The following is an 18430-nucleotide window of genomic DNA, read 5'->3' as shown; positions in this document are numbered from 1 at the left end:
TCTCTGCCTCTGATATTCATGCCGAAAGATTGGTGCATGCCTTTCATCGGGCTCACCCGGATCGCCCTGGTGGCATGGATGAGGGTTCGTGAACCCTTCCTCAAGGGGGAGGTACTGTTGTGAGTTCATTTTTCCCTTCACCATTGAGGTCTGATGAACTCCCTCCTCTGGTGAAGGAAGGTAGTGAGGCTGATTATCAAACACCTGGGCAGCTAGATGATGACTGGGTGGCTGGAATTGAGGACTGGATATAAGGCTGCCGACGCCCTTCTTCCTGGCTGGTGATTTTCCTGCTGGATTCTTGGAGACCAGTCTGATTCCTGCATCTCAAAGCTAAGTTTTTCTGCTCTGCTTTGTACTCTTCAGTTTTGTTTTTGTTTTGCCTTGTTTTTTGGGAGTTCTGCCATCCCCGGCCAGGGGTGAGCTGAATTCCATTTTTGTCTCTGATCTGTTGATCTTTTGCTCTGTCTTCAGAATATACCTGAGTGCTGATATAGTCTTTTGAAGCCTAGCGACTTCAGGGCCTGTTTTTCCTATCAGTCGGTTGGCTCATTTTGATAGGGTTTTTGCGGATGGCAGACAGCAGCTTTCCTATCCTGTCCTATGTAGTTAGCTTGGGCCCCATCATTTGCTCAACCTATCTTTCTATCTGTGTTAGTGTTTTCATCTTGCTTCACCGTCATTATATGTTGGGGGCTGCCTATTGCTTTGGGGTCTGCTCTGGGGCAGTTTAGTTTTTCCCCTTTCTGTCTTTAGGCTATGTAATTCTCCGGCTGTGATCGAGGGGTCTAGGGCACCGTAGGAACCCCCCACGCCTACTGCTAGTTGTTGTGGATAGGTCCAGGGGTCTGCAATCCAATAGCTGCCAACCTCTCTGGTTTTTCTGGACTTAGCTGGTATTTTGCTTTTTCCTCCTTCGGTGACTCATCATAACATTGAGGCTTGCCACGCGCTGGCTCTAATCTAAGTCCCTGTACACATTCGTAATATCAGAGGGAGGGGATCTTAATGAGTCATTAGCAGGTTCATACATCCATCATCACTCACACAGTAGCAACTAGAGACTATACTAGCGCATGGCTGAACGGTCATGTGCGCTTTTTATAGCCGGGACCTTCCAGAAGCTTCCAGATCTCCGAGATGGACGAATGAGATCTGGAGCAGGACCTGGGCGCATGCCCAGTAGGAGAACAGAGGGACTTAGTCTCTGGAGCGATCTGCTGCAAAACAATCTCCTCTGCGGGAGATAGACAGCAGGAGACCGCAGAATGTGAGGCTCTGGGTTCCTGCAAAGCAGATGCAGAAACCTGACGCCTAACACCTCTCCTCCTGTCCCCGTTTTCCTCATCCTCTCCTCCTCCTGTCCCCGGTTCTCCTCATCCTCCTCCTGTCCCCGGTTCTCCTCATCCTCTCCTCCTGCCCCCGGGTCTCCTAATCCTCTCCTCCTCCTGTCCCCCGTTCTTCTCATCATCCTCTCCTGCCCCCGGGTCTCCTCATCCTCTCCCCGGTTCTCCTCATCATCCTCCACCTGTCCCCGGTTCTCCTCATCCTCTCCCCGATTCTCCTCATCCTCTCCTCCTGTCCCCAATTCTCCTCATCCTCTCCTCCTGTCCCCGGTTCTCCTCATCCTCTCCTCCTCCTGTCCCCCTCATCCTCTCCTCCTCCTGTCCCCGATTCTCCTCATCCTCTCCTCCTGTCCCCGGTTCTCCTCATCCTCTCCTGTCCCCGGTTTTCCTCCTCCTGTCCCCCGTTCTCATCCTCTCCTCCTCCTGTCTGTGGTTCTCATCATCCTCTCCTGTCCCCGGTTCTCCTCATCCTCTCCTGTCCCCGGTTCTCCTCATCCTCTCCTCCTCCTGGGAACAGGAGGAGGAGAGGATGAGGAGAATCGGGGACAGGAGGAGGAGAGGATGAGGAGAACCGGGGACAGGAGAGGATGAGGAGAACCGGGGACAGGAGGAGGAGAGGATGAGGAGAACCGGGGACAGGAGGAGGAGAGGATGAGGAAAACGGGGACAGGAGGAGAGGTGTTAGGCGTCAGGTTTCTGCATCTGCTTTGCAGGAACCCAGAGCCTCACATTCTGCGGTCTCCTGCTGTCTATCTCCCGCAGAGGAGATTGTTTTGCAGCAGATCGCTCCAGAGACTAAGTCCCTCTGTTCTCCTACTGGGCATGCGCCCAGGTCCTGCTCCAGATCTCATTCGTCCATCTCGGAGATCTGGAAGCTCCGGTTCTCCTCGCCTCCTCCTGTCCCCGGTTCTCCTCATTCTCTCCTCCTCCTGTCCCCGGTTTTCCTCATCCTCTCCTCCTCCTGTCCCCGGTTCTCCTCTTCCTCTCCTCCTCCTGTCCTCAGTTCTCCTCATTCTCTCCTCCTCCTGTCCCCGGTTTTCCTCATCCTCTCCTCCTCCTGTCCCCGGTTCTCCTCATCCTCTCCTCCTCCTGTCCCCAGTTTTCCTCATCCTCTCCTCCTCCTGTCCCCGGTTCTCCTCATTCTCTCCTCCTCCTGTTCCCGGTTTTCCTCATCCTCTCTTCCTCCTGTTCCCGGTTTCCCTCATCCTCTCCTCCTCCTGTCTCCGGTTCTCCTCATCCTCTCCTGCTCCTGTCTCCGGTTATCTTCCCCGTCCCCGGGTCTCCTCTCCTGTCCCTGGTTCTCCTCCTCTTTCCCCAGTTCTCCTGTCCCCGATTCTCCTCCTGTCCCCGGTTCTCCTCCCCCTGTCCCTGGTTCACCTCTGCTGTCCCCGGTTCTCCTCCCCCTGTTCCCGGTTCTCCTCCTCTTTCCTCTGCTCTCCTGTCCCCGGTTCTCCTCCTGTCCCTGGTTCTCCTCCTCTTTCTCCGGTTCTCCCCCCCCCTGTCCCCGGTTCTCCTCCTCTTTCCCCTGCTCTCCTGTCGCTGGTTCTCCTCATCCTCTCCTCCTGTCCCCGGTTCTCCTCATCCTCTCCTCCTGTCCCCGGTTCTCCTCATCCTCTCCTCCTCCTGTCCCTGGTTCTCCTCATCCTCTCCTCCTGTCCCCGGTTCTCCTCATCCTCGCCTCCTCCTGTCCCCGGTTCTCCACATTCTCTCCTCCTCCTGTCCCCGGTTTTCCTCATCCTCTCCTCCTCCTGTCCCCGGTTCTCCTCATCCTCTCCTCCTCCTGTCCCCGGTTCTCCTCATCCTCTCCTCCTCCTGTCCCCGGTTCTCCTCATACTCGCCTCCTCCTGTCCCCGGTTCTCCTCATACTCGCCTCCTCCTGTCCCCGGTTCTCCTCATACTCTCCTCCTCCTGTCCCCGGTTCTCCTCATCCTCTCCTCCTCCTGTCCCCGATTCTCCTCATCCTCTGCTCCTCCTGTCCCCGGTTCTCCTCATCCTCTCCTCCTCCTGTCCCCGGTTCTCCTCATGCTCTCCTCCTCCTGTCCCCGGTTCTCCTCATGCTCTCCTCTTCCTGTCCCCGGTTCTCCTCATCCTCTCCTCTTCCTGTCCCCGGTTCTCCTCATCCTCTCTTCCTCCTGTCCCCGGTTCTCCTCATCCTCTCTTCCTCCTGTCCCCGGTTCTCCTCATCCTCTCTTCCTCCTGTCCCCGGTTCTCCTCATCCTCTCCTCCTCCTGTCCCCGATTCTCCTCATCCTCTCCTCCTCCTGTCCCCGGTTCTCCTCATCCTCTCCTCCTCCTGTCCCCGCTTCTCCTCATCCTCTCCTCCTCCTGTCCCAGATTCTCCTCATCCTCTCCTCCTCCTGTCCCAGATTCTCCTCATCCTCTCTTCCTCCTGTCCCCGGTTCTCCTCATCCTCTCTTCCTCCTGTCCCCGGTTCTCCTCATCCTCTCCTCCTCCTGTCCCCGATTCTCCTCATCCTCTCCTCCTCCTGTCCCCGGTTCTCCTCATCCTCTCCTCCTCCTGTCCCCGGTTCTCCTCATGCTCTCCTCTTCCTGTCCCCGGTTCTCCTCATCCTCTCTTCCTCCTGTCCCCGGTTCTCCTCATCCTCTCTTCCTCCTGTCCCCGGTTCTCCTCATCCTCTCTTCCTCCTGTCCCCGGTTCTCCTCATCCTCTCCTCCTCCTGTCCCCGATTCTCCTCATCCTCTCCTCCTCCTGTCCCCGGTTCTCCTCATCCTCTCCTCCTCCTGTCCCCGCTTCTCCTCATCCTCTCCTCCTCCTGTCCCAGATTCTCCTCATCCTCTCCTCCTCCTGTCCCAGATTCTCCTCATCCTCTCTTCCTCCTGTCCCCGGTTCTCCTCATCCTCTCTTCCTCCTGTCCCCGGTTCTCCTCATCCTCTCCTGTCCCCGATTCTCCTCATCCTCTCCTCCTCCTGTCCCCGGTTCTCCTCATCCTCTCCTCCTCCTGTCCCCGGTTTTCCTCATCCTCTCCTCCTCCTGTCCCCGGTTCTCCTCATCCTCTCTTCCTCCTGTCCCCGGTTCTCCTCATCCTCTCCTCCTCCTGTCCCCGGTTCTCCTCATCCTCTCCTCCTCCTGTCCCCGGTTCTCCTCATCCTCTCCTCCTCCTGTCCCCGGTTTTCCTCATCCTCTCCTCCTCCTGTCCCCGGTTTTCCTCATGCTCTCCTCCTCCTGTCCCCGGTTCTCCTCATCCTCTCCTCCTCCTGTCCCCGGTTCTCCTCATCCTCTCCTCCTCCTGTCCCCGGTTTTCCTCATCCTCACCTCCTCCTGTCTCCGGTTATCTTCCCCGTCCCCGGGTCTCCTCTCCTGTCCCTGGTTCACCTCTGCTGTCCCCGGTTATCCTCCCCCTGTTCCCGGTTCTCCTCCTCTTTCCTCTGCTCTCATGTCCCCGGTTCTCCTCCCCCTGTCCCCGGTTCTCCTCCCCCTGTCCCCGGTTCTCCTCATCCTCTCCTCCTCCTGTCCCTGGTTCTCCTCATCCTCTCCTCCTCCTGTCTCCGGTTATCTTCCCCGTCCCCGGTTCTCCTCTCCTGTCCCCGGTTCTCCTCCCCTGTCCCCGGTTCTCCTCCTCTTTCCTCTGCTCTCCTGTCCCCGGTTCTCCTCCCCCTGTCCCGTCCCCGGTTCTCCTCCCCCTGTCCCCGGTTCTCCTCCCCCTGTCCCCGGTTCTCCTCCCCCCTGCTCTCCTGTCCCCGGTTCTCCTCCCCCTGTCCCCGGTTCTCCTCCCCCTGTCCCCGGTTCTCCTCCCCTTGTCCCCAGTTCTCCTCTCCCTGTCCCCGGTTCTCCTCCCCTTGTCCCCGGTTCTCCTCTCCCTGTCCCCGGTTCTCCTTCCCTTGTCCCCGGTTCTCCTCCCCCTGTCCCTGGTTCTTCTCCCCCTGTCCCCTGCTCTCCTGTCCCCGGTTCTCCTCCCCTTGTCCCCGGTTCTCCTCTCCCTGTCCCCGGTTCTCCTCCCCTTGTCCCCGGTTCTCCTCTCCCTGTCCCCGGTTCTCCTCTCCCTGTCCCCGGTTCTCCTCATGCCGCTCATTGCACCCACTCTAGTAGTTTCAGTACAGTCACATGGTCACATTGGCGGCCAAATGGTTGCTAGGCAGCAGGACACGCCCCTCAGAAGCGCATATTCGCTCGCCCATTGGCTTTGGAGCTGAGAGTCAGCAGTGGCCCCGCCCCGTGGTCACGGATTGGTGGAGCCGGAGCGCTCCCTAGACGCAGACTTCTCTAGCCACGCCCTCAGGCTTCTGCTCTACATCCGGGGACCTGAGTGTCCGCAGCTCGGCACTCGGGATACTTTTACCTCAGAGGAGCCGCCGCGCTCTGCTGCCCCTCGTGTCAGGCGGGAGCGACTGTGGGGCAGGGTCACGGGCCTGGTCAACTGGGCGGGGCCGGGTGCTGTCACATGAGCTGACCCCAGGTACGGAGTGTGGGGGGCTGGTGTTGGGGTGTGCCCCCCCTCATGTGTGGACCCTGTGTGTGTCTTCTCGTGTGTGGCGGTGCACGGTCTCCCTGTTGTGCGGCACCCTTGTGTGTGGCGGTGCGACCCCTCGCATGTGGCGGTGCGCGGCCCCCTTGTGTGTGTAATCCTTTGTGTGTGGCCCCTCGTGTGCGTGTGTCCCCTGTTGCGCGGCCCCCTCGTGTGCGTGTGGCCCCTGTTGCGCGGCCCCCTCGTGTGCGTGTGTCCCCTGTTGCGCGGCCCCCTCGTGTGCGTGTGTCCCCTGTTGCGCGTCCCCCTCGTGTGCGCGCGTCCCCTGTTGCGCGGCCCCCTCGTGTGCGCGCGTCCCCTGTTGCGCGGCCCCCTCGTGTGCGCGCGTCCCCTGTTGCGCGGCCCCCTCGTGTGCGTGTGGCCCCCTCGTGTGCGTGTCCCCTGTTGCGCGGCCCCCTCGTGTGCGTGTGTCCCCTGTTGCGCGGCCCCCTCGTGTGCGTGTGTCCCCTGTTGCGCGGCCCCCTCGTGTGCGTGTGTCCCCTGTTGCGCGACCCCCTCGTGTGCGCGCGTCCCCTGTTGCGCGGCCCCCTCGTGTGCGTGTGTCCCCTGTTGCGCGGCCCCCTCGTGTGCGTGTGGCCCCCTCGTGTGCGTGTGGCCCCCTCGTGTGCGTGTGTCCCCTGTTGCGCGGCCCCCTCGTGTGCGTGCGTCCCCTGTTGCGCGGCCCCCTCGTGTGCGCGCGTCCCCTGTTGCGCGGCCCCCTCGTGTGCGCGCGTCCCCTGTTGCGCTGCCCCCTCGTGTGCGCGCGTCCCCTGTTGCGCGTCCCCCTCGTGTGCGCGCGTCCCCTGTTGCGCGGCCCCCTCGTGTGCGCGAGTGCCCTGTTGCGCGGCCCCCTCGTGTGCGCGCGTCCCCTGTTGCGCGGCCCCCTCGTGTGCGCGCGTCCCCTGTTGCGCGGCCCCCTCGTGTGCGCGCGTCCCCTGTTGCGCGGCCCCCTCGTGTGCGCGAGTGCCCTGTTGCGCGGCCCCCTCTTGTGTGTGGTGCGCTGTTTATGATATTTTGACCTCTCTTCCAGCTCAGGATGGAGGACAAGCCGTCGGGGGCCGCGATGCCGGATACGGAGCCCCCCAAGCTCCCGCCCTCGCGCTGCACCTCCTCCACGGCTGCTAAGAACCTGGCCCTCCTGCAGCAGCGATCCTTCGACATCAACTTTGACGTTGGCGACGAGTATGAGATCATCGAGACCATCGGCACGGGCGCCTATGGCGTGGTGTCCTCTGCACGAAGGAAGGACACAGGTGAGACGGAGACACGGACTACAAGTCCCAGCAGGCAGGCGTTCTCCATTGTCAGCTGTGCTCCCTTGTCCCTCCATATGTCAGCGGCTGACACCAGAGAACAGCAGCCACCAGATATATATTAATAGCGCTATCCTGCACTGATAAATTGTACCGACCCCTCAGCTGTGAGAAATGTCTGCTCAGGATGAGGCATTTTCTGGTTGTAGCCCCTTCTCCCTCACTGACCGCACTCCTCCTCCTCCGCAGGTCAGAAGGTCGCCATTAAGAAGATCCCCAACGCCTTCGATGTGGTGACGAATGCCAAACGCACGCTGCGCGAGCTGAAGATCCTGAAGCACTTCAAGCACGACAACGTCATCGCCATCAAGGACATCCTGAGGCCCGACGTGCCCTACTGCGACTTCAGAGCCGTGTGAGCAGCACAGAGGATGTCAGCAGAGGAGGGCGCTGATCACATAGGGGGTCACAGATACATAGAGGAAGGAGCAGGGTCCTCAGCAGCACAGAGGATGTCAGCAGAGGAGGGCACTGATCACATAGGGGGTCACAGATACATAGAGGAAGGAGCAGGGTCCTCAGCAGCACAGAGGATATCAGCACAGGAGGGGGCTGATCACATAGGGGGGGTCACAGATACATAGAGGAAGGAGAAGGGTCCTCAGCAGCACAGAGGATGTCAGCAGAGGAGGGGGCTGATCACATAGGGGGGTCACAGATACATAGAGGAAGGAGCGGGGTCTTCAGCAGCACAGAGGATGTCAGCAGAGGAGGACGCTGATCACATAGGGGATCACAGATACATAGAGGAAGGTGCAGGGTCCTCAGCAGCACAGAGGATGTCAGCAGAGGAGGGCGCTGATCACATAGGGGGGTCACAGATACATAGAGAAAGGAGCAGGGTCCTCAGCAGCACAGAGGATGTCAGCAGAGGAGGGCGCTGATCACATAGGGGGGTCACAGATACATAGAGGAAGGAGCAGGGTCCTCAGCAGCACAGAGGATGTCAGCAGAGGAGGGCGCTGATCACATAGGGAGGTCACAGATACATAGAGGAAGGTGCAGAGTCCTCAGCAGCACAGAGGATGTCAGCAGAGGAGGGCGCTGATCACATAGGGGGGTCACAGATACATAGAGGAAGGAGCAGGGTCCTCAGCAGCACAGAGGATGTCAGCAGAGGAGGGCGCTGATCACATAGGGGGGTCACAGATACATAGAGGAAGGTGCAGGGTCCTCAGCAGCACAGAGGATGTCAGCAGAGGAGGGCGCTGATCACATAGGGGGGTCACAGATACATAGAGGAAGGTGCAGGGTCCTCAGCAGCACAGAGGATGTCAGCAGAGGAGGGCGCTGATCACATAGGGGGTCACAGATACATAGAGAAAGGTGCAGGGTCCTCAGCAGCACAGAGGATGTCAGCAGAGGAGGGCGCTGATCACATAGGGAGGTCACAGATACATAGAGGAAGGAGCAGGGTCCTCAGCAGCACAGAGGATGTCAGCAGAGGAGGGCGCTGATCACATAGGGGATCACAGATACATAGAGGAAGGTGCAGGGTCCTCAGCAGCACAGAGGATGTCAGCAGAGGAGGGCACTGATCACATAGGGGGGTCACAGATACATAGAGGAAGGTGCAGGGTCCTCAGCAGCACAGAGGATGTCAGCAGAGGAGGGCGCTGATCACATAGGGGGGTCACAGATACATAGAGAAAGGAGCAGGGTCCTCAGCAGCACAGAGGATGTCAGCAGAGGAGGGCGCTGATCACATAGGGAGGTCACAGATACATAGAGGAAGGAGCAGGGTCCTCAGCAGCACAGAGGATGTCAGCAGAGGAGGGCGCTGATCACATAGGGAGGTCACAGATACATAGAGGAAGGAGCAGGGTCCTCAGCAGCACAGAGGATGTCAGCAGAGGAGGGGGCTGATCACATAGGGGGGTCACAGATACATAGAGGAAGATGCAGAGTCCTCAGCAGCACAGAGGATGTCAGCAGAGGAGGGCGCTGATCACATAGGGGGGTCACAGATACATAGAGGAAGGAGCAGGGTCCTCAGCAGCACAGAGGATGTCAGCAGAGGAGGGCGCTGATCACATAGGGGGGTCACAGATACATAGAGGAAGGTGCAGGGTCCTCAGCAGCACAGAGGATGTCAGCAGAGGAGGGTGCTGATCACATAGGGGGGTCACAGATACTTAGAGGAAGGTGCAGAGTCCTCAGCAGCACAGAGGATGTCAGCAGAGGAGGGCGCTGATCACATAGGGGGGGTCACAGATACATAGAGGAAGGTGCAGAGTCCTCAGCAGCACAGAGGATGTCAGCAGAGGAGGGCGCTGATCACATAGGGGGGGTCACAGATACATAGAGGAAGGAGCAGGGTCCTCAGCAGCACAGAGGATGTCAGCAGAGGAGGAGGCTGATCACATAGGGGGGGTCACAGATACATAGAGGAAGGAGCAGGGTCCTCAGCAGCACAGAGGATGTCAGCAGAGGAGGGCGCTGATCACATAGGGGGGTCACAGATACATAGAGGAAGGAGCAGGGTCCTCAGCAGCACAGAGGATGTCAGCAGAGGAGGGCACTGATCACATAGGGGGGTCACAGATACATAGAGGAAGGTGCAGGGTCCTCAGCAGCACAGAGGATGTCAGCAGAGGAGGGAGCTGATCACATAGGGAGGTCACAGATACATAGAGGAAGGAGCATGGTTCTCAGCAGCACAGAGGATGTCAGCAGAGGAGGGCGCTGATCACATAGGGGGGTCACAGATACATAGCGGAAGGAGCAGGGTTCTCAGCAGCACAGAGGATGTCAGCAGAGGAGGGCGCTGATCACATAGGTGGGTCACAGATACATAGAGGAAGGTGCAGGGTCCTCAGCAGCACAGAGGATGTCAGCAGAGGAGGGGGCTGATCACATAGGGGGTCACAGATACATAGAGGAAGGAGCAGGGTCCTCAGCAGCACAGAGGATGTCAGAAGCGGTTTCCAACCTGCTGCCACAGTTGTGCTGACTTGCGTCTGTCTCTGCCCTCAGGTACGTGGTGCTGGACCTCATGGAGAGCGACCTCCACCAGATCATCCACTCCTCACAGCCGCTCACGCTGGAGCATGCCCGCTACTTCCTGTACCAGCTGCTGCGGGGGCTGAAGTACATCCACTCGGCCAACGTCCTCCACCGCGACCTGAAGCCGAGTAACCTCCTGATCAACGAGAACTGCGAGCTGAAGATCGGAGACTTTGGGATGGCGCGGGGGCTCTGCACCAAACCCGACGAGTACAAGTACTTCATGACAGAGTACGTGGCCACCCGCTGGTACCGCGCCCCGGAGCTCATGCTCTCGCTACACGAGTATACCCAGGCAATCGACATGTGGTCCGTGGGCTGCATCTTTGCTGAAATGCTGGGGCGCAAGCAGCTGTTCCCCGGGAAGAACTACATCCACCAGCTGCAGCTCATCATGATGGTTCTCGGGACGCCGTCCAGCCAAGTCATCCGCGCCATCGGTGCTGAGAGGGTAAGAGCCTACATCCAGAGTCTGCCCACCCGCCAGCCGGTGCCTTGGACAGACTTGTACCCACAAGGAGACCGCAAAGCCCTAGACCTCCTGTCCAAAATGCTACGGTTCGACCCGCGGGAACGGATTTCCGTCAGGGAAGCTTTGCGCCACCCTTTCTTGTCCAAATACCACGACCCCGACGATGAGCCCGAGTGTGTACCCGCCTTTGACTTTGGCTTTGACAAGAAGGTTCTGACCAAAGAGCAAATTAAAGAGGCCATCGTGACAGAGATAGACAGCTTCCACCGCCGCCGAGAGGGTATCCGGCGGCAGATCAGCTTCAAGCCCGCCCTAAAACCCGCTGTTGAAGGACAAGTGCCAGAGACAGTGGTGAGAGTAGAGGACTTCAACTCGCCACCACTTCCGCCACCCTCGGAGGGATTAGATGTGGACATGCTCAGTGCCAACTCCGCCAGAGACCGGGTAGACTTTCATATGGAGTCGCCCAGAGTTGCGGAGAAGCCGGAGACCATCGACCTGACATCTCCAGTGGAGAGCAGAGACCCAGAACCGCAATCGGTGAAGGAAGAGGCGAAAGATGAGGCGCCCGCTATCAAAGCTGATCCAGAGCCTGTGCCGAAACGAGAGGGTGCCATATCCGATGACACCAAGGCGGCACTAAAGGCTGCACTACTGAAATCAGCCCTGAGGAATAAATCCAAAGGTGAGAACCCCACATCAACACACCTAACCCCGATCTCCTCTGTATGGGGAAGTATTATAGTAGTTATATTCTTGTACATAGGGGCAGTATTATAGTAGTTATATTCTTGTACATAGGAGCAGTATTATAGTAGATATATTCTTGTACATAGGGGCAGTATTATAGTAGTTATATTCTTGTACATAGGGGCAGTATTATAGTTGTTATATTCTTGTACATTGGGGGCAGTATTATAGTAGTTATATTCTTGTACATAGGGGCAGTATTATAGTAGTTATATTCTTGTATATAGGAGCAGTATTATAGTAGTTATATTCTTGTACATAGGGGCAGTATTATAGTAGTTATATTCTTGTACATAGGGGCAGTATTATAGTAGTTATATTATTGTACATAGGAGCAGTATTATAGTAGTTATATTCTTGTACATAGGGTGCAGTATTATAGTAGTTATATTATTGTACATAGGAGCAGTATTATAGTAGTTATATTCTTGTACATAGGGGCAGTATTATAGTAGTTATATTATTGTACACAGGAGCAGTATTATAGTAGTTATATTCTTGCACATAGGGGCAGTATTATAGTATAGTCTTGTACATAGGGGCAGTATTATAGTAGTTATATTCTTGTACATAGGGGCAGTATTATAGTAGTTATATTCTTGTACATAGGGGCAGTATTATAGTTGTTATATTCTTGTACATTGGGGGCAGTATTATAGTAGTTATATTCTTGTACATAGGGGCAGTATTATAGTAGTTATATTCTTGTATATAGGAGCAGTATTATAGTAGTTATATTCTTGTACATAGGGGCAGTATTATAGTAGTTATATTCTTGTACATAGGGGCAGTATTATAGTAGTTATATTATTGTACATAGGAGCAGTATTATAGTAGTTATATTCTTGTACATAGGGGCAGTATTATAGTAGTTATAGTCTTGTACATAGGGGCAGTATTATAGTAGTTATAGTCTTGTACATAGGGGCAGTATTATAGTAGTTATATTCTTGTACATAGGGGCAGTATTATAGTAGTTATATTCTTGTACATAGGGGCAGTATTATAGTAGTTATATTCTTGTACACAGGAGCAGTATTATAGTAGTTATATTCTTGTACATAGGGGCAGTATTATAGTAGTTATATTCTTGTACACAGGAGCAGTGTTATAGTAGTTATATTCTTGTACATAGGAGCAGTATTATAGTAGTTATATTCTTGTACACAGGAGCAGTATTATAGTAGTTATATTCTTGTACATAGCAGTATTATAGTAGTTATATTCTTGTACATAGGGGCAGTATTATAGTAGTTATATTCTTGTACATAGGAGCAGTATTATAGTAGTTATATTCTTGTACATAGGGGGCAGTATTATAGCAGTTATATTCTTGTACATAGGAGCAGTATTATAGTAGTTATATTCTTGTACATAGGGGGCAGTATTATAGTAGTTATATTCTTGTACACAGGAGCAGTATTATAGTAGTTATATTCTTGTACATAGGGGCTGTATTATAGTAGTTATATTCTTGTACATAGGGGCAGTATTATAGTAGTTATATTCTTGTACATAGGGGCAGTATTATAGTAGTTATATTCTTGTACATAGGAGCAGTATTATAGTAGTTATATTCTTGTACATAGGAGCAGTATTATAGTAGTTATATTCTTGTACATAGGGGCTGTATTATAGTAGTTATATTCTTGTACATAGGAGCAGTATTATAGTAGTTATATTCTTGTACATAGGAGCAGTATTATAGTAGTTATATTCTTGTACATAGGAGGCAGTATTATAGATAGTTGCGTTGCCGCTCTGTACCGCTGTGTAATGATATCCTCTTTCTTCTGCAGATGTTCCGTGTTTAGTTAATGAGACATCAGATTTGAAGAAGCCGATAACGGCTCAGGAACGTCAGCGGGAGCGGGAAGAGAAAAGGAGAAGACGTCTGGAACGTGCTCGAGAGAAGGAAAAGAAGCAGAAAGAGAAGGAACGTCGTGATATAAAGAAAGTGGAGGGGTTCGGGGGGCTTGTGCTGAGTGAAAACGATAAGAACCTTCTGGAACGTTGGAATCGAATGATCGATCAGAACCTGCAGCAAGTTCTGCCTCCTTCCGGGCAAAACACTCCGGCGCCTAAACCCGCAGTGATGGGCCCTGACGTCTGCCCGGCCGCGCAGCCTCTACCACCGCAGTCGGTCTTTTCTATCACGAACCTTAATCCTGTTCCTGAAGTCAGTACCCAGCAGAGGGGCACCCTCCCTGCCCCGTCTGTGGCACCTAACATCCAGTTCGTGCCCCGCTGCCTAAACCCCTGCCCTGTACCCAACCTTCTGCACTACGTGCCCCCGGCCTCTGCCACCTTCCAGATGGCCCCGGTGGTGTTGACGCCTCATGTGAAGCCGGTGACCCCTCCCGTCCCCTCCCAGCTCCCTCCTGATGTCAAGTTTGCGGCTGGAGGACCCGTCTTACCCGCTGCTTTCCCTGCTCCTGTCCGACTCGCCCCTACATGGCACAGAGCAGGACATCAGGACGGCCTCTGGTCTGCACCCGACACTGGAGACGAGAAGAGCAGCGCTGTCACCTTGGATCCTGCAATGTTCCTGCGCAGTCCCGCCGACCTTGAGCGTCCCCCGCAGCAGGTTACAGGGATGTCATACCCCGGACGAGTGGCGGCAGCGGTGAAGCCCCAGGATTTGTCAGCAGCCACCTTCGCCATGACGGACAACAACACGATGTCTACAGATATCAACCTGGTGACGCAGCAGCTTTCGAGGTCGCAGGTCAGACCGGCGCTGCCGTCCCCCATTGTGCTGTCCTTCCCTCATTCATTAAACCCTTTATACCTGATTACTCACTTGTTTATTTTGCAGGTGGAAGACATGTTGCCCCCTGTTTTCTCTGTTACCCCTAAAGGCAGTGGCGCCGGGTATGGTGTGGGCTTTGACCTGGAGGAATTTTTGAACCAATCCTTCGAGATGACTCCAGAGAATCGTGAAAGGTGATGGAGCGCCGCACGGAGTAAAGCGTGAGACTTCGGCCATCGGACCACACTCTTCTAATACTCGTAGTTTTGTCTTCCAGCCTGGTTGACTCCACTCCGCTGTCAGCGTCGCTGCTGGCTGACTGGCTGGATGTTCATCGTATGAACCCCGCAGACATGGCCTCCCTCCAGGAGGACCTACAGCTGGGATCTCCCATGAGCCTGTCTGATATCCCCGACCTCCATGATGGATGATTGTGGAACGGCCAGACGGTCATTATCATCGCGACACTTAATGTTATGACAAGGGGCGAAATTTGTATGTGTAAGCGCCCTGCATGAGACGCAGCGGCCGCACCGCACATCGGTCAACGCACGGACTCAACATCTGCAGCCATCAATGAACCTACACTGAGCTCTGTGCTCTCTGCAGCTGCTGACTACACCGGTGACTGAGCTCTGTGCTCTCTGCAGCTGCTGACTACATCGGTGACTGAGCTCTGCGCTCTCTGCAGCCGCTGGCTACATCGGGGACATCTCTGTGCTCTCTGCAGCCGCTGACCACACCGGGGACTGAGCTCTGCGCTCTCTGCTGCCGCTGGCTACATCGGGGACATCTCTGTGCTCTCTGCAGCCGCTGACCACACCGGGGACTGAGCTCTGCGCTCTCTGCTGCCGCTGACCACACCGGGGACTGAGCTCTGCGCTCTCTGCTGCCGCTGACCACACCGGGGACTGAGCTCTGCGCTCTGCTGCCACTGGCCACACTGGAGACAGAGCTCTGCGCTCTCTGCTGCCACTGACCACACTGGGGACTGAGCTCTGCACTGTCTGCAGCTGCTGGCTGCAACGGGGACTGAACTCTGCGCTCTCTACAGCTGCTGGCTGCAACGGGGACTGAGCTCTGCACTGTCTGCAGCTGCTGGCTGCAACGGGGACTGAACTCTGCGCTCTCTACAGCTGCTGGCTGCAACGGGGACTGAGCTCTGCGCTCTCCACAGGTGCTGGCTGCAACGGGGACTGAGCTCTGCGCTCTCTGCAGCTGCTGGCTGCAACGGGGACTGAGCTCTGCGCTCTCTGCAGCTGCTGGCTGCAACGGGGACTGAGCTCTGCGCTCTCTGCAGCTGCTGGCTGCAATGGGGACTGAGCTCTGCGCTCTCTGCAGCTGCTGGCTGCAACGGGGACTGAGCTCTGCGCTCTCTGCAGCTGCTGGCTGCAACGGGGACTGAGCTCTGCGCTCTCTGTAGCTGCTGGCTGCAACGGGGACTGAGCTCTGCGCTCTCTGCAGCTGCTGGCTGCACCTGGGACTGAGCTCTGTGCTCTCTGCAGCCGCTGGCTACATCGGGGACTGAGCTCTGTTCTCTCTGCAGCTTCTGGCTACATCGGGGACTGAGCTCTGCGCTCTCTGCAGCCGCTGGCTACATTGGGGACTGAGCTCTGCAGCCGCTGGCTACATTGGGGACTGAGCTCTGCATTATCCTCTCCAACCTGCTCATCACTTGCACTTTCCTGGCTGTGGTCACAGCGCTGAGGATGGGGCCGATTCTGATTTTTCATTATTTGGAAATAAAGTCTTATTTATTTACTGGAGTCTGATCTATGAAAGAGGAGCAAGAGAAGAACCTGCGGAGAGACGCTGAGGAGCAGCTGTTGTCCTCTGTTATCAGGGCATTAGATTGAGGTAATTTTCTGTTGCATGATGGCGCTGATCTCCCCATTCCTGGCTGATTACATGGGTAACGCTGCAGATGATGATGTCTGCCTATCTTAGGTGCGATCAGGGAGGTGGTGTCTGCTCTGTGGCCTCCTGACATTGTATCAGTCTCTGACCCCTTTCTCTGGAATAGTGGCCTCTTTATTTGGGGTGGTATCGTAATGTCTATGAGGCAGTGGAGTCTGGTCTGTGCGCTCTCTGGGGCATTAGAGGAACGGATAAAGGGAGAAGACACAGATTAGATATTAGAAAAAACTTTTTGACAGGGTGATCAATGAGTGGAACAGGCTGCCACGAGAGGTGGTGAGTTCTCCTTCAATGGTAGCCTTCAAACAGGCTGGACAGACATCTGTCGGGGATGGTTTAGTGACTCCTGCATTGAGCAGGGGTTGGACACAAGGAACCCAGAGGTCCCTTCCAACTCTAAAATTCTATGATTAGTATCACTTTGCTTGCCTGGGATGGTGAAATCTGGTATCGTGCTTTCTCGCTCTTTGGGGTGGCGGGATCGTGTCCTCTTCCTTTTGGTTGGTGGAATCGTGCCTGCTCTCTGGGGCGGCGGTGGTATCGTGCCCTCTTCTTTTGGGGCGGTGGTATTGTGCCCTCTTCCTTTTGGTTTGGTGGTATTGTGCCTGCTCTCTTTGGGGCGGCGATGGTATTGTGCCCTCTTCCTTTTGGTTTGATGGTATCATGCTCTTTTCCGTTTGGTGGTATCGTGCCCTCTTCCTTTTGGGGCGGTGTTGGTATTGTGCCCTCTTCCTTTTGGGGCGGTGGTGGTATTGTTCCCTTTTCCTTTTGGCTTGGTGGTATCGTGCCCTCTTCCTATTGGGGCGGTAGTATCGTGCCCTCTTCCTTTTGAGGCAGTGGTATTGTGATCCTCTTCCTTTTGGGGCGGTGGTATCGTGCCTGCTCTCTTTGGGGCGATGGTGGCATTGTGCCCTCTTCCATTTGGGGTGGTGGTATCGTGCCCTCTTCCTTTTGGGGCGGTGGTATTGTGCCTGCTTTCTTTGGAGCGGTGGTGGTTTTGTGCCCTCTTCCTTTTGGGGCGGTGGTGGTATTGTGCCCTTTTCCTTTTGGTTTGGTGGTGGTATGCCCTCTCCCTATTGGGGTGGTGGTATTGTGCCTGCTCTTTGGGGCGGTGGTGGTATTGTGCCCTTTTCCTTTTGGTTTGGTGGTATCGTGCCATCTTCCTTTTGGGGCGGTGGTATTGTGCCTGCTCTCTTTGGGGCGGTGATGGTATCGTGCCCTCTTCCTTTTGGTTTGGTGGTATCGTGCCCTCTTCCTTTTGGGGCGAGTGACGCTGACCTGAGTCATTAACCCTTTCTCGCTGCAGCCAGTTTTTGCGCTTCTGCTTTTCCCTTCTCTCTTTGTATTTCTGATTGTTGCGTCCCGTTGTTAGTCCTGCTGCCTGTGGTCATAGTGAGCGGGACCCTGCGCCTCCTCTGCCTTCTGATAATACAAAATCCCAGTAACAGAAAACATATCAAACAATGGTCATAGGTGATACCCAAACCACCAGATGGCACGAGCCATGGAGAACTCCCACCAAACCTGTAAACGCGCAAGAAACACGGAGTGCGAGTCCACGGATAAAATCAGATCACTATTTTTATTCGTAAGTAAATCACAAAGATTAACTAACAGAATTAGAGAAAAGTATTATGGCAGAATACTGACGAGAGACATCGGTGCAACACAAATACAGCACCAACAGTGGGACAGCATAATGCCAGGCAAACATAAAATGGGAAGCGAGGGGCCCCAGAGATCAGATCGGCAAAGACATACAGTGATCGCAACAGCTCCCAGAAGCCCATGCGAAACGCGTGTCGGGGCGCAGTGTTCGGCACCTTGGGCAGGGCAGTTATGGGTAAGACTCGTATGAGGTTATGACCTGGTGACTTGATCCCTGTAGTCACACTGTTGGTGCTGTATTTGTGTTGAACCGATGTCTCTTGTCAGTATTCTCCCATAATACTTTTCTCTAATTCTGGTTGTTAATCTTTGTGATTTTATCCGAGGAGTCGCACTCCGTGTTTCTTGCATGTTTCCTCCTCTGCCTTCAGGTAGTCGTAGTGGCCGGGGCCCTGCACCTCCTCTGCCTTCTGATGGTTGTAGTGGCTGGGGCCCTGCGCCTCCTCTGCCTTCTGATGGTTGTAGTGGCCGGGGCCCTGCGCCTCCTCTGCCTTCTGTTGGTCGTAGTGGCTGGGGCCCTGCGCATCCTCTGCCTTCTGGTGGTCGTAGTGGCTGGGGCCCTGCGCATCCTCTGCCTTCTTTTGGTCGTAGTGGCTGGGGCCCTGCGCATCCTCTGCCTTCTGGTGGTTGTAGTGAGCGGGGCCCTGCGTCTTCTATGCCTTCTGGTGGTCGTAGTGGCCGGGGCCCTGCGCCTCCTCTGCCTTCTGGTGGTTGTAGTGGCCGGGGCCCTGCGCCGCCTCTGCTT

The 18430-nt window shown here is 55.4% G+C and overlaps 1 protein-coding gene across 1 annotated transcript; it reads left to right on the top strand.

Moving 5' to 3' along the window:
• Window positions 1–5518: 5518 nt before the first annotated feature.
• Window positions 5519–15861, top strand: MAPK7 (mitogen-activated protein kinase 7). The gene is made up of 7 exons (XM_073547515.1): window positions 5519–5759; window positions 6838–7060; window positions 7310–7475; window positions 10097–11283; window positions 13148–14076; window positions 14167–14294; window positions 14378–15861. Exons 2-7 carry the CDS (start codon window positions 6844–6846, stop codon window positions 14529–14531), a joined length of 2781 nt encoding a protein of 926 aa, XP_073403616.1. The 5' UTR covers window positions 5519–5759; window positions 6838–6843; the 3' UTR covers window positions 14532–15861.
• Window positions 15862–18430: the final 2569 nt, after the last annotated feature.

This window comes from Dendrobates tinctorius, unplaced genomic scaffold (assembly GCF_039654945.1).
Source record: "Dendrobates tinctorius isolate UK_male_01 unplaced genomic scaffold, ASM3965494v1 ptg000152l, whole genome shotgun sequence".
NCBI lineage: Eukaryota > Metazoa > Chordata > Amphibia > Anura > Dendrobatidae > Dendrobates > Dendrobates tinctorius.
Note: the sequence above shows the minus strand (reverse complement) of the source record. Positions and strands in the feature narration are given on the sequence as shown.

Bases quoted from the DNA above. Each gene is read 5' to 3' on its own strand.
- MAPK7 (XM_073547515.1), top strand. From the start codon at position 6,844: ATGGAGGACAAGCCGTCGGGGGCCGCGATGCCGGATACGGAGCCCCCC. The intron at 14,077-14,166 runs GTCAGACCGGCG...TTTATTTTGCAG, and splicing joins AGCAGCTTTCGAGGTCGCAG to GTGGAAGACATGTTGCCCCC. The intron at 14,295-14,377 runs GTGATGGAGCGC...TTTGTCTTCCAG, and splicing joins ACTCCAGAGAATCGTGAAAG to CCTGGTTGACTCCACTCCGC.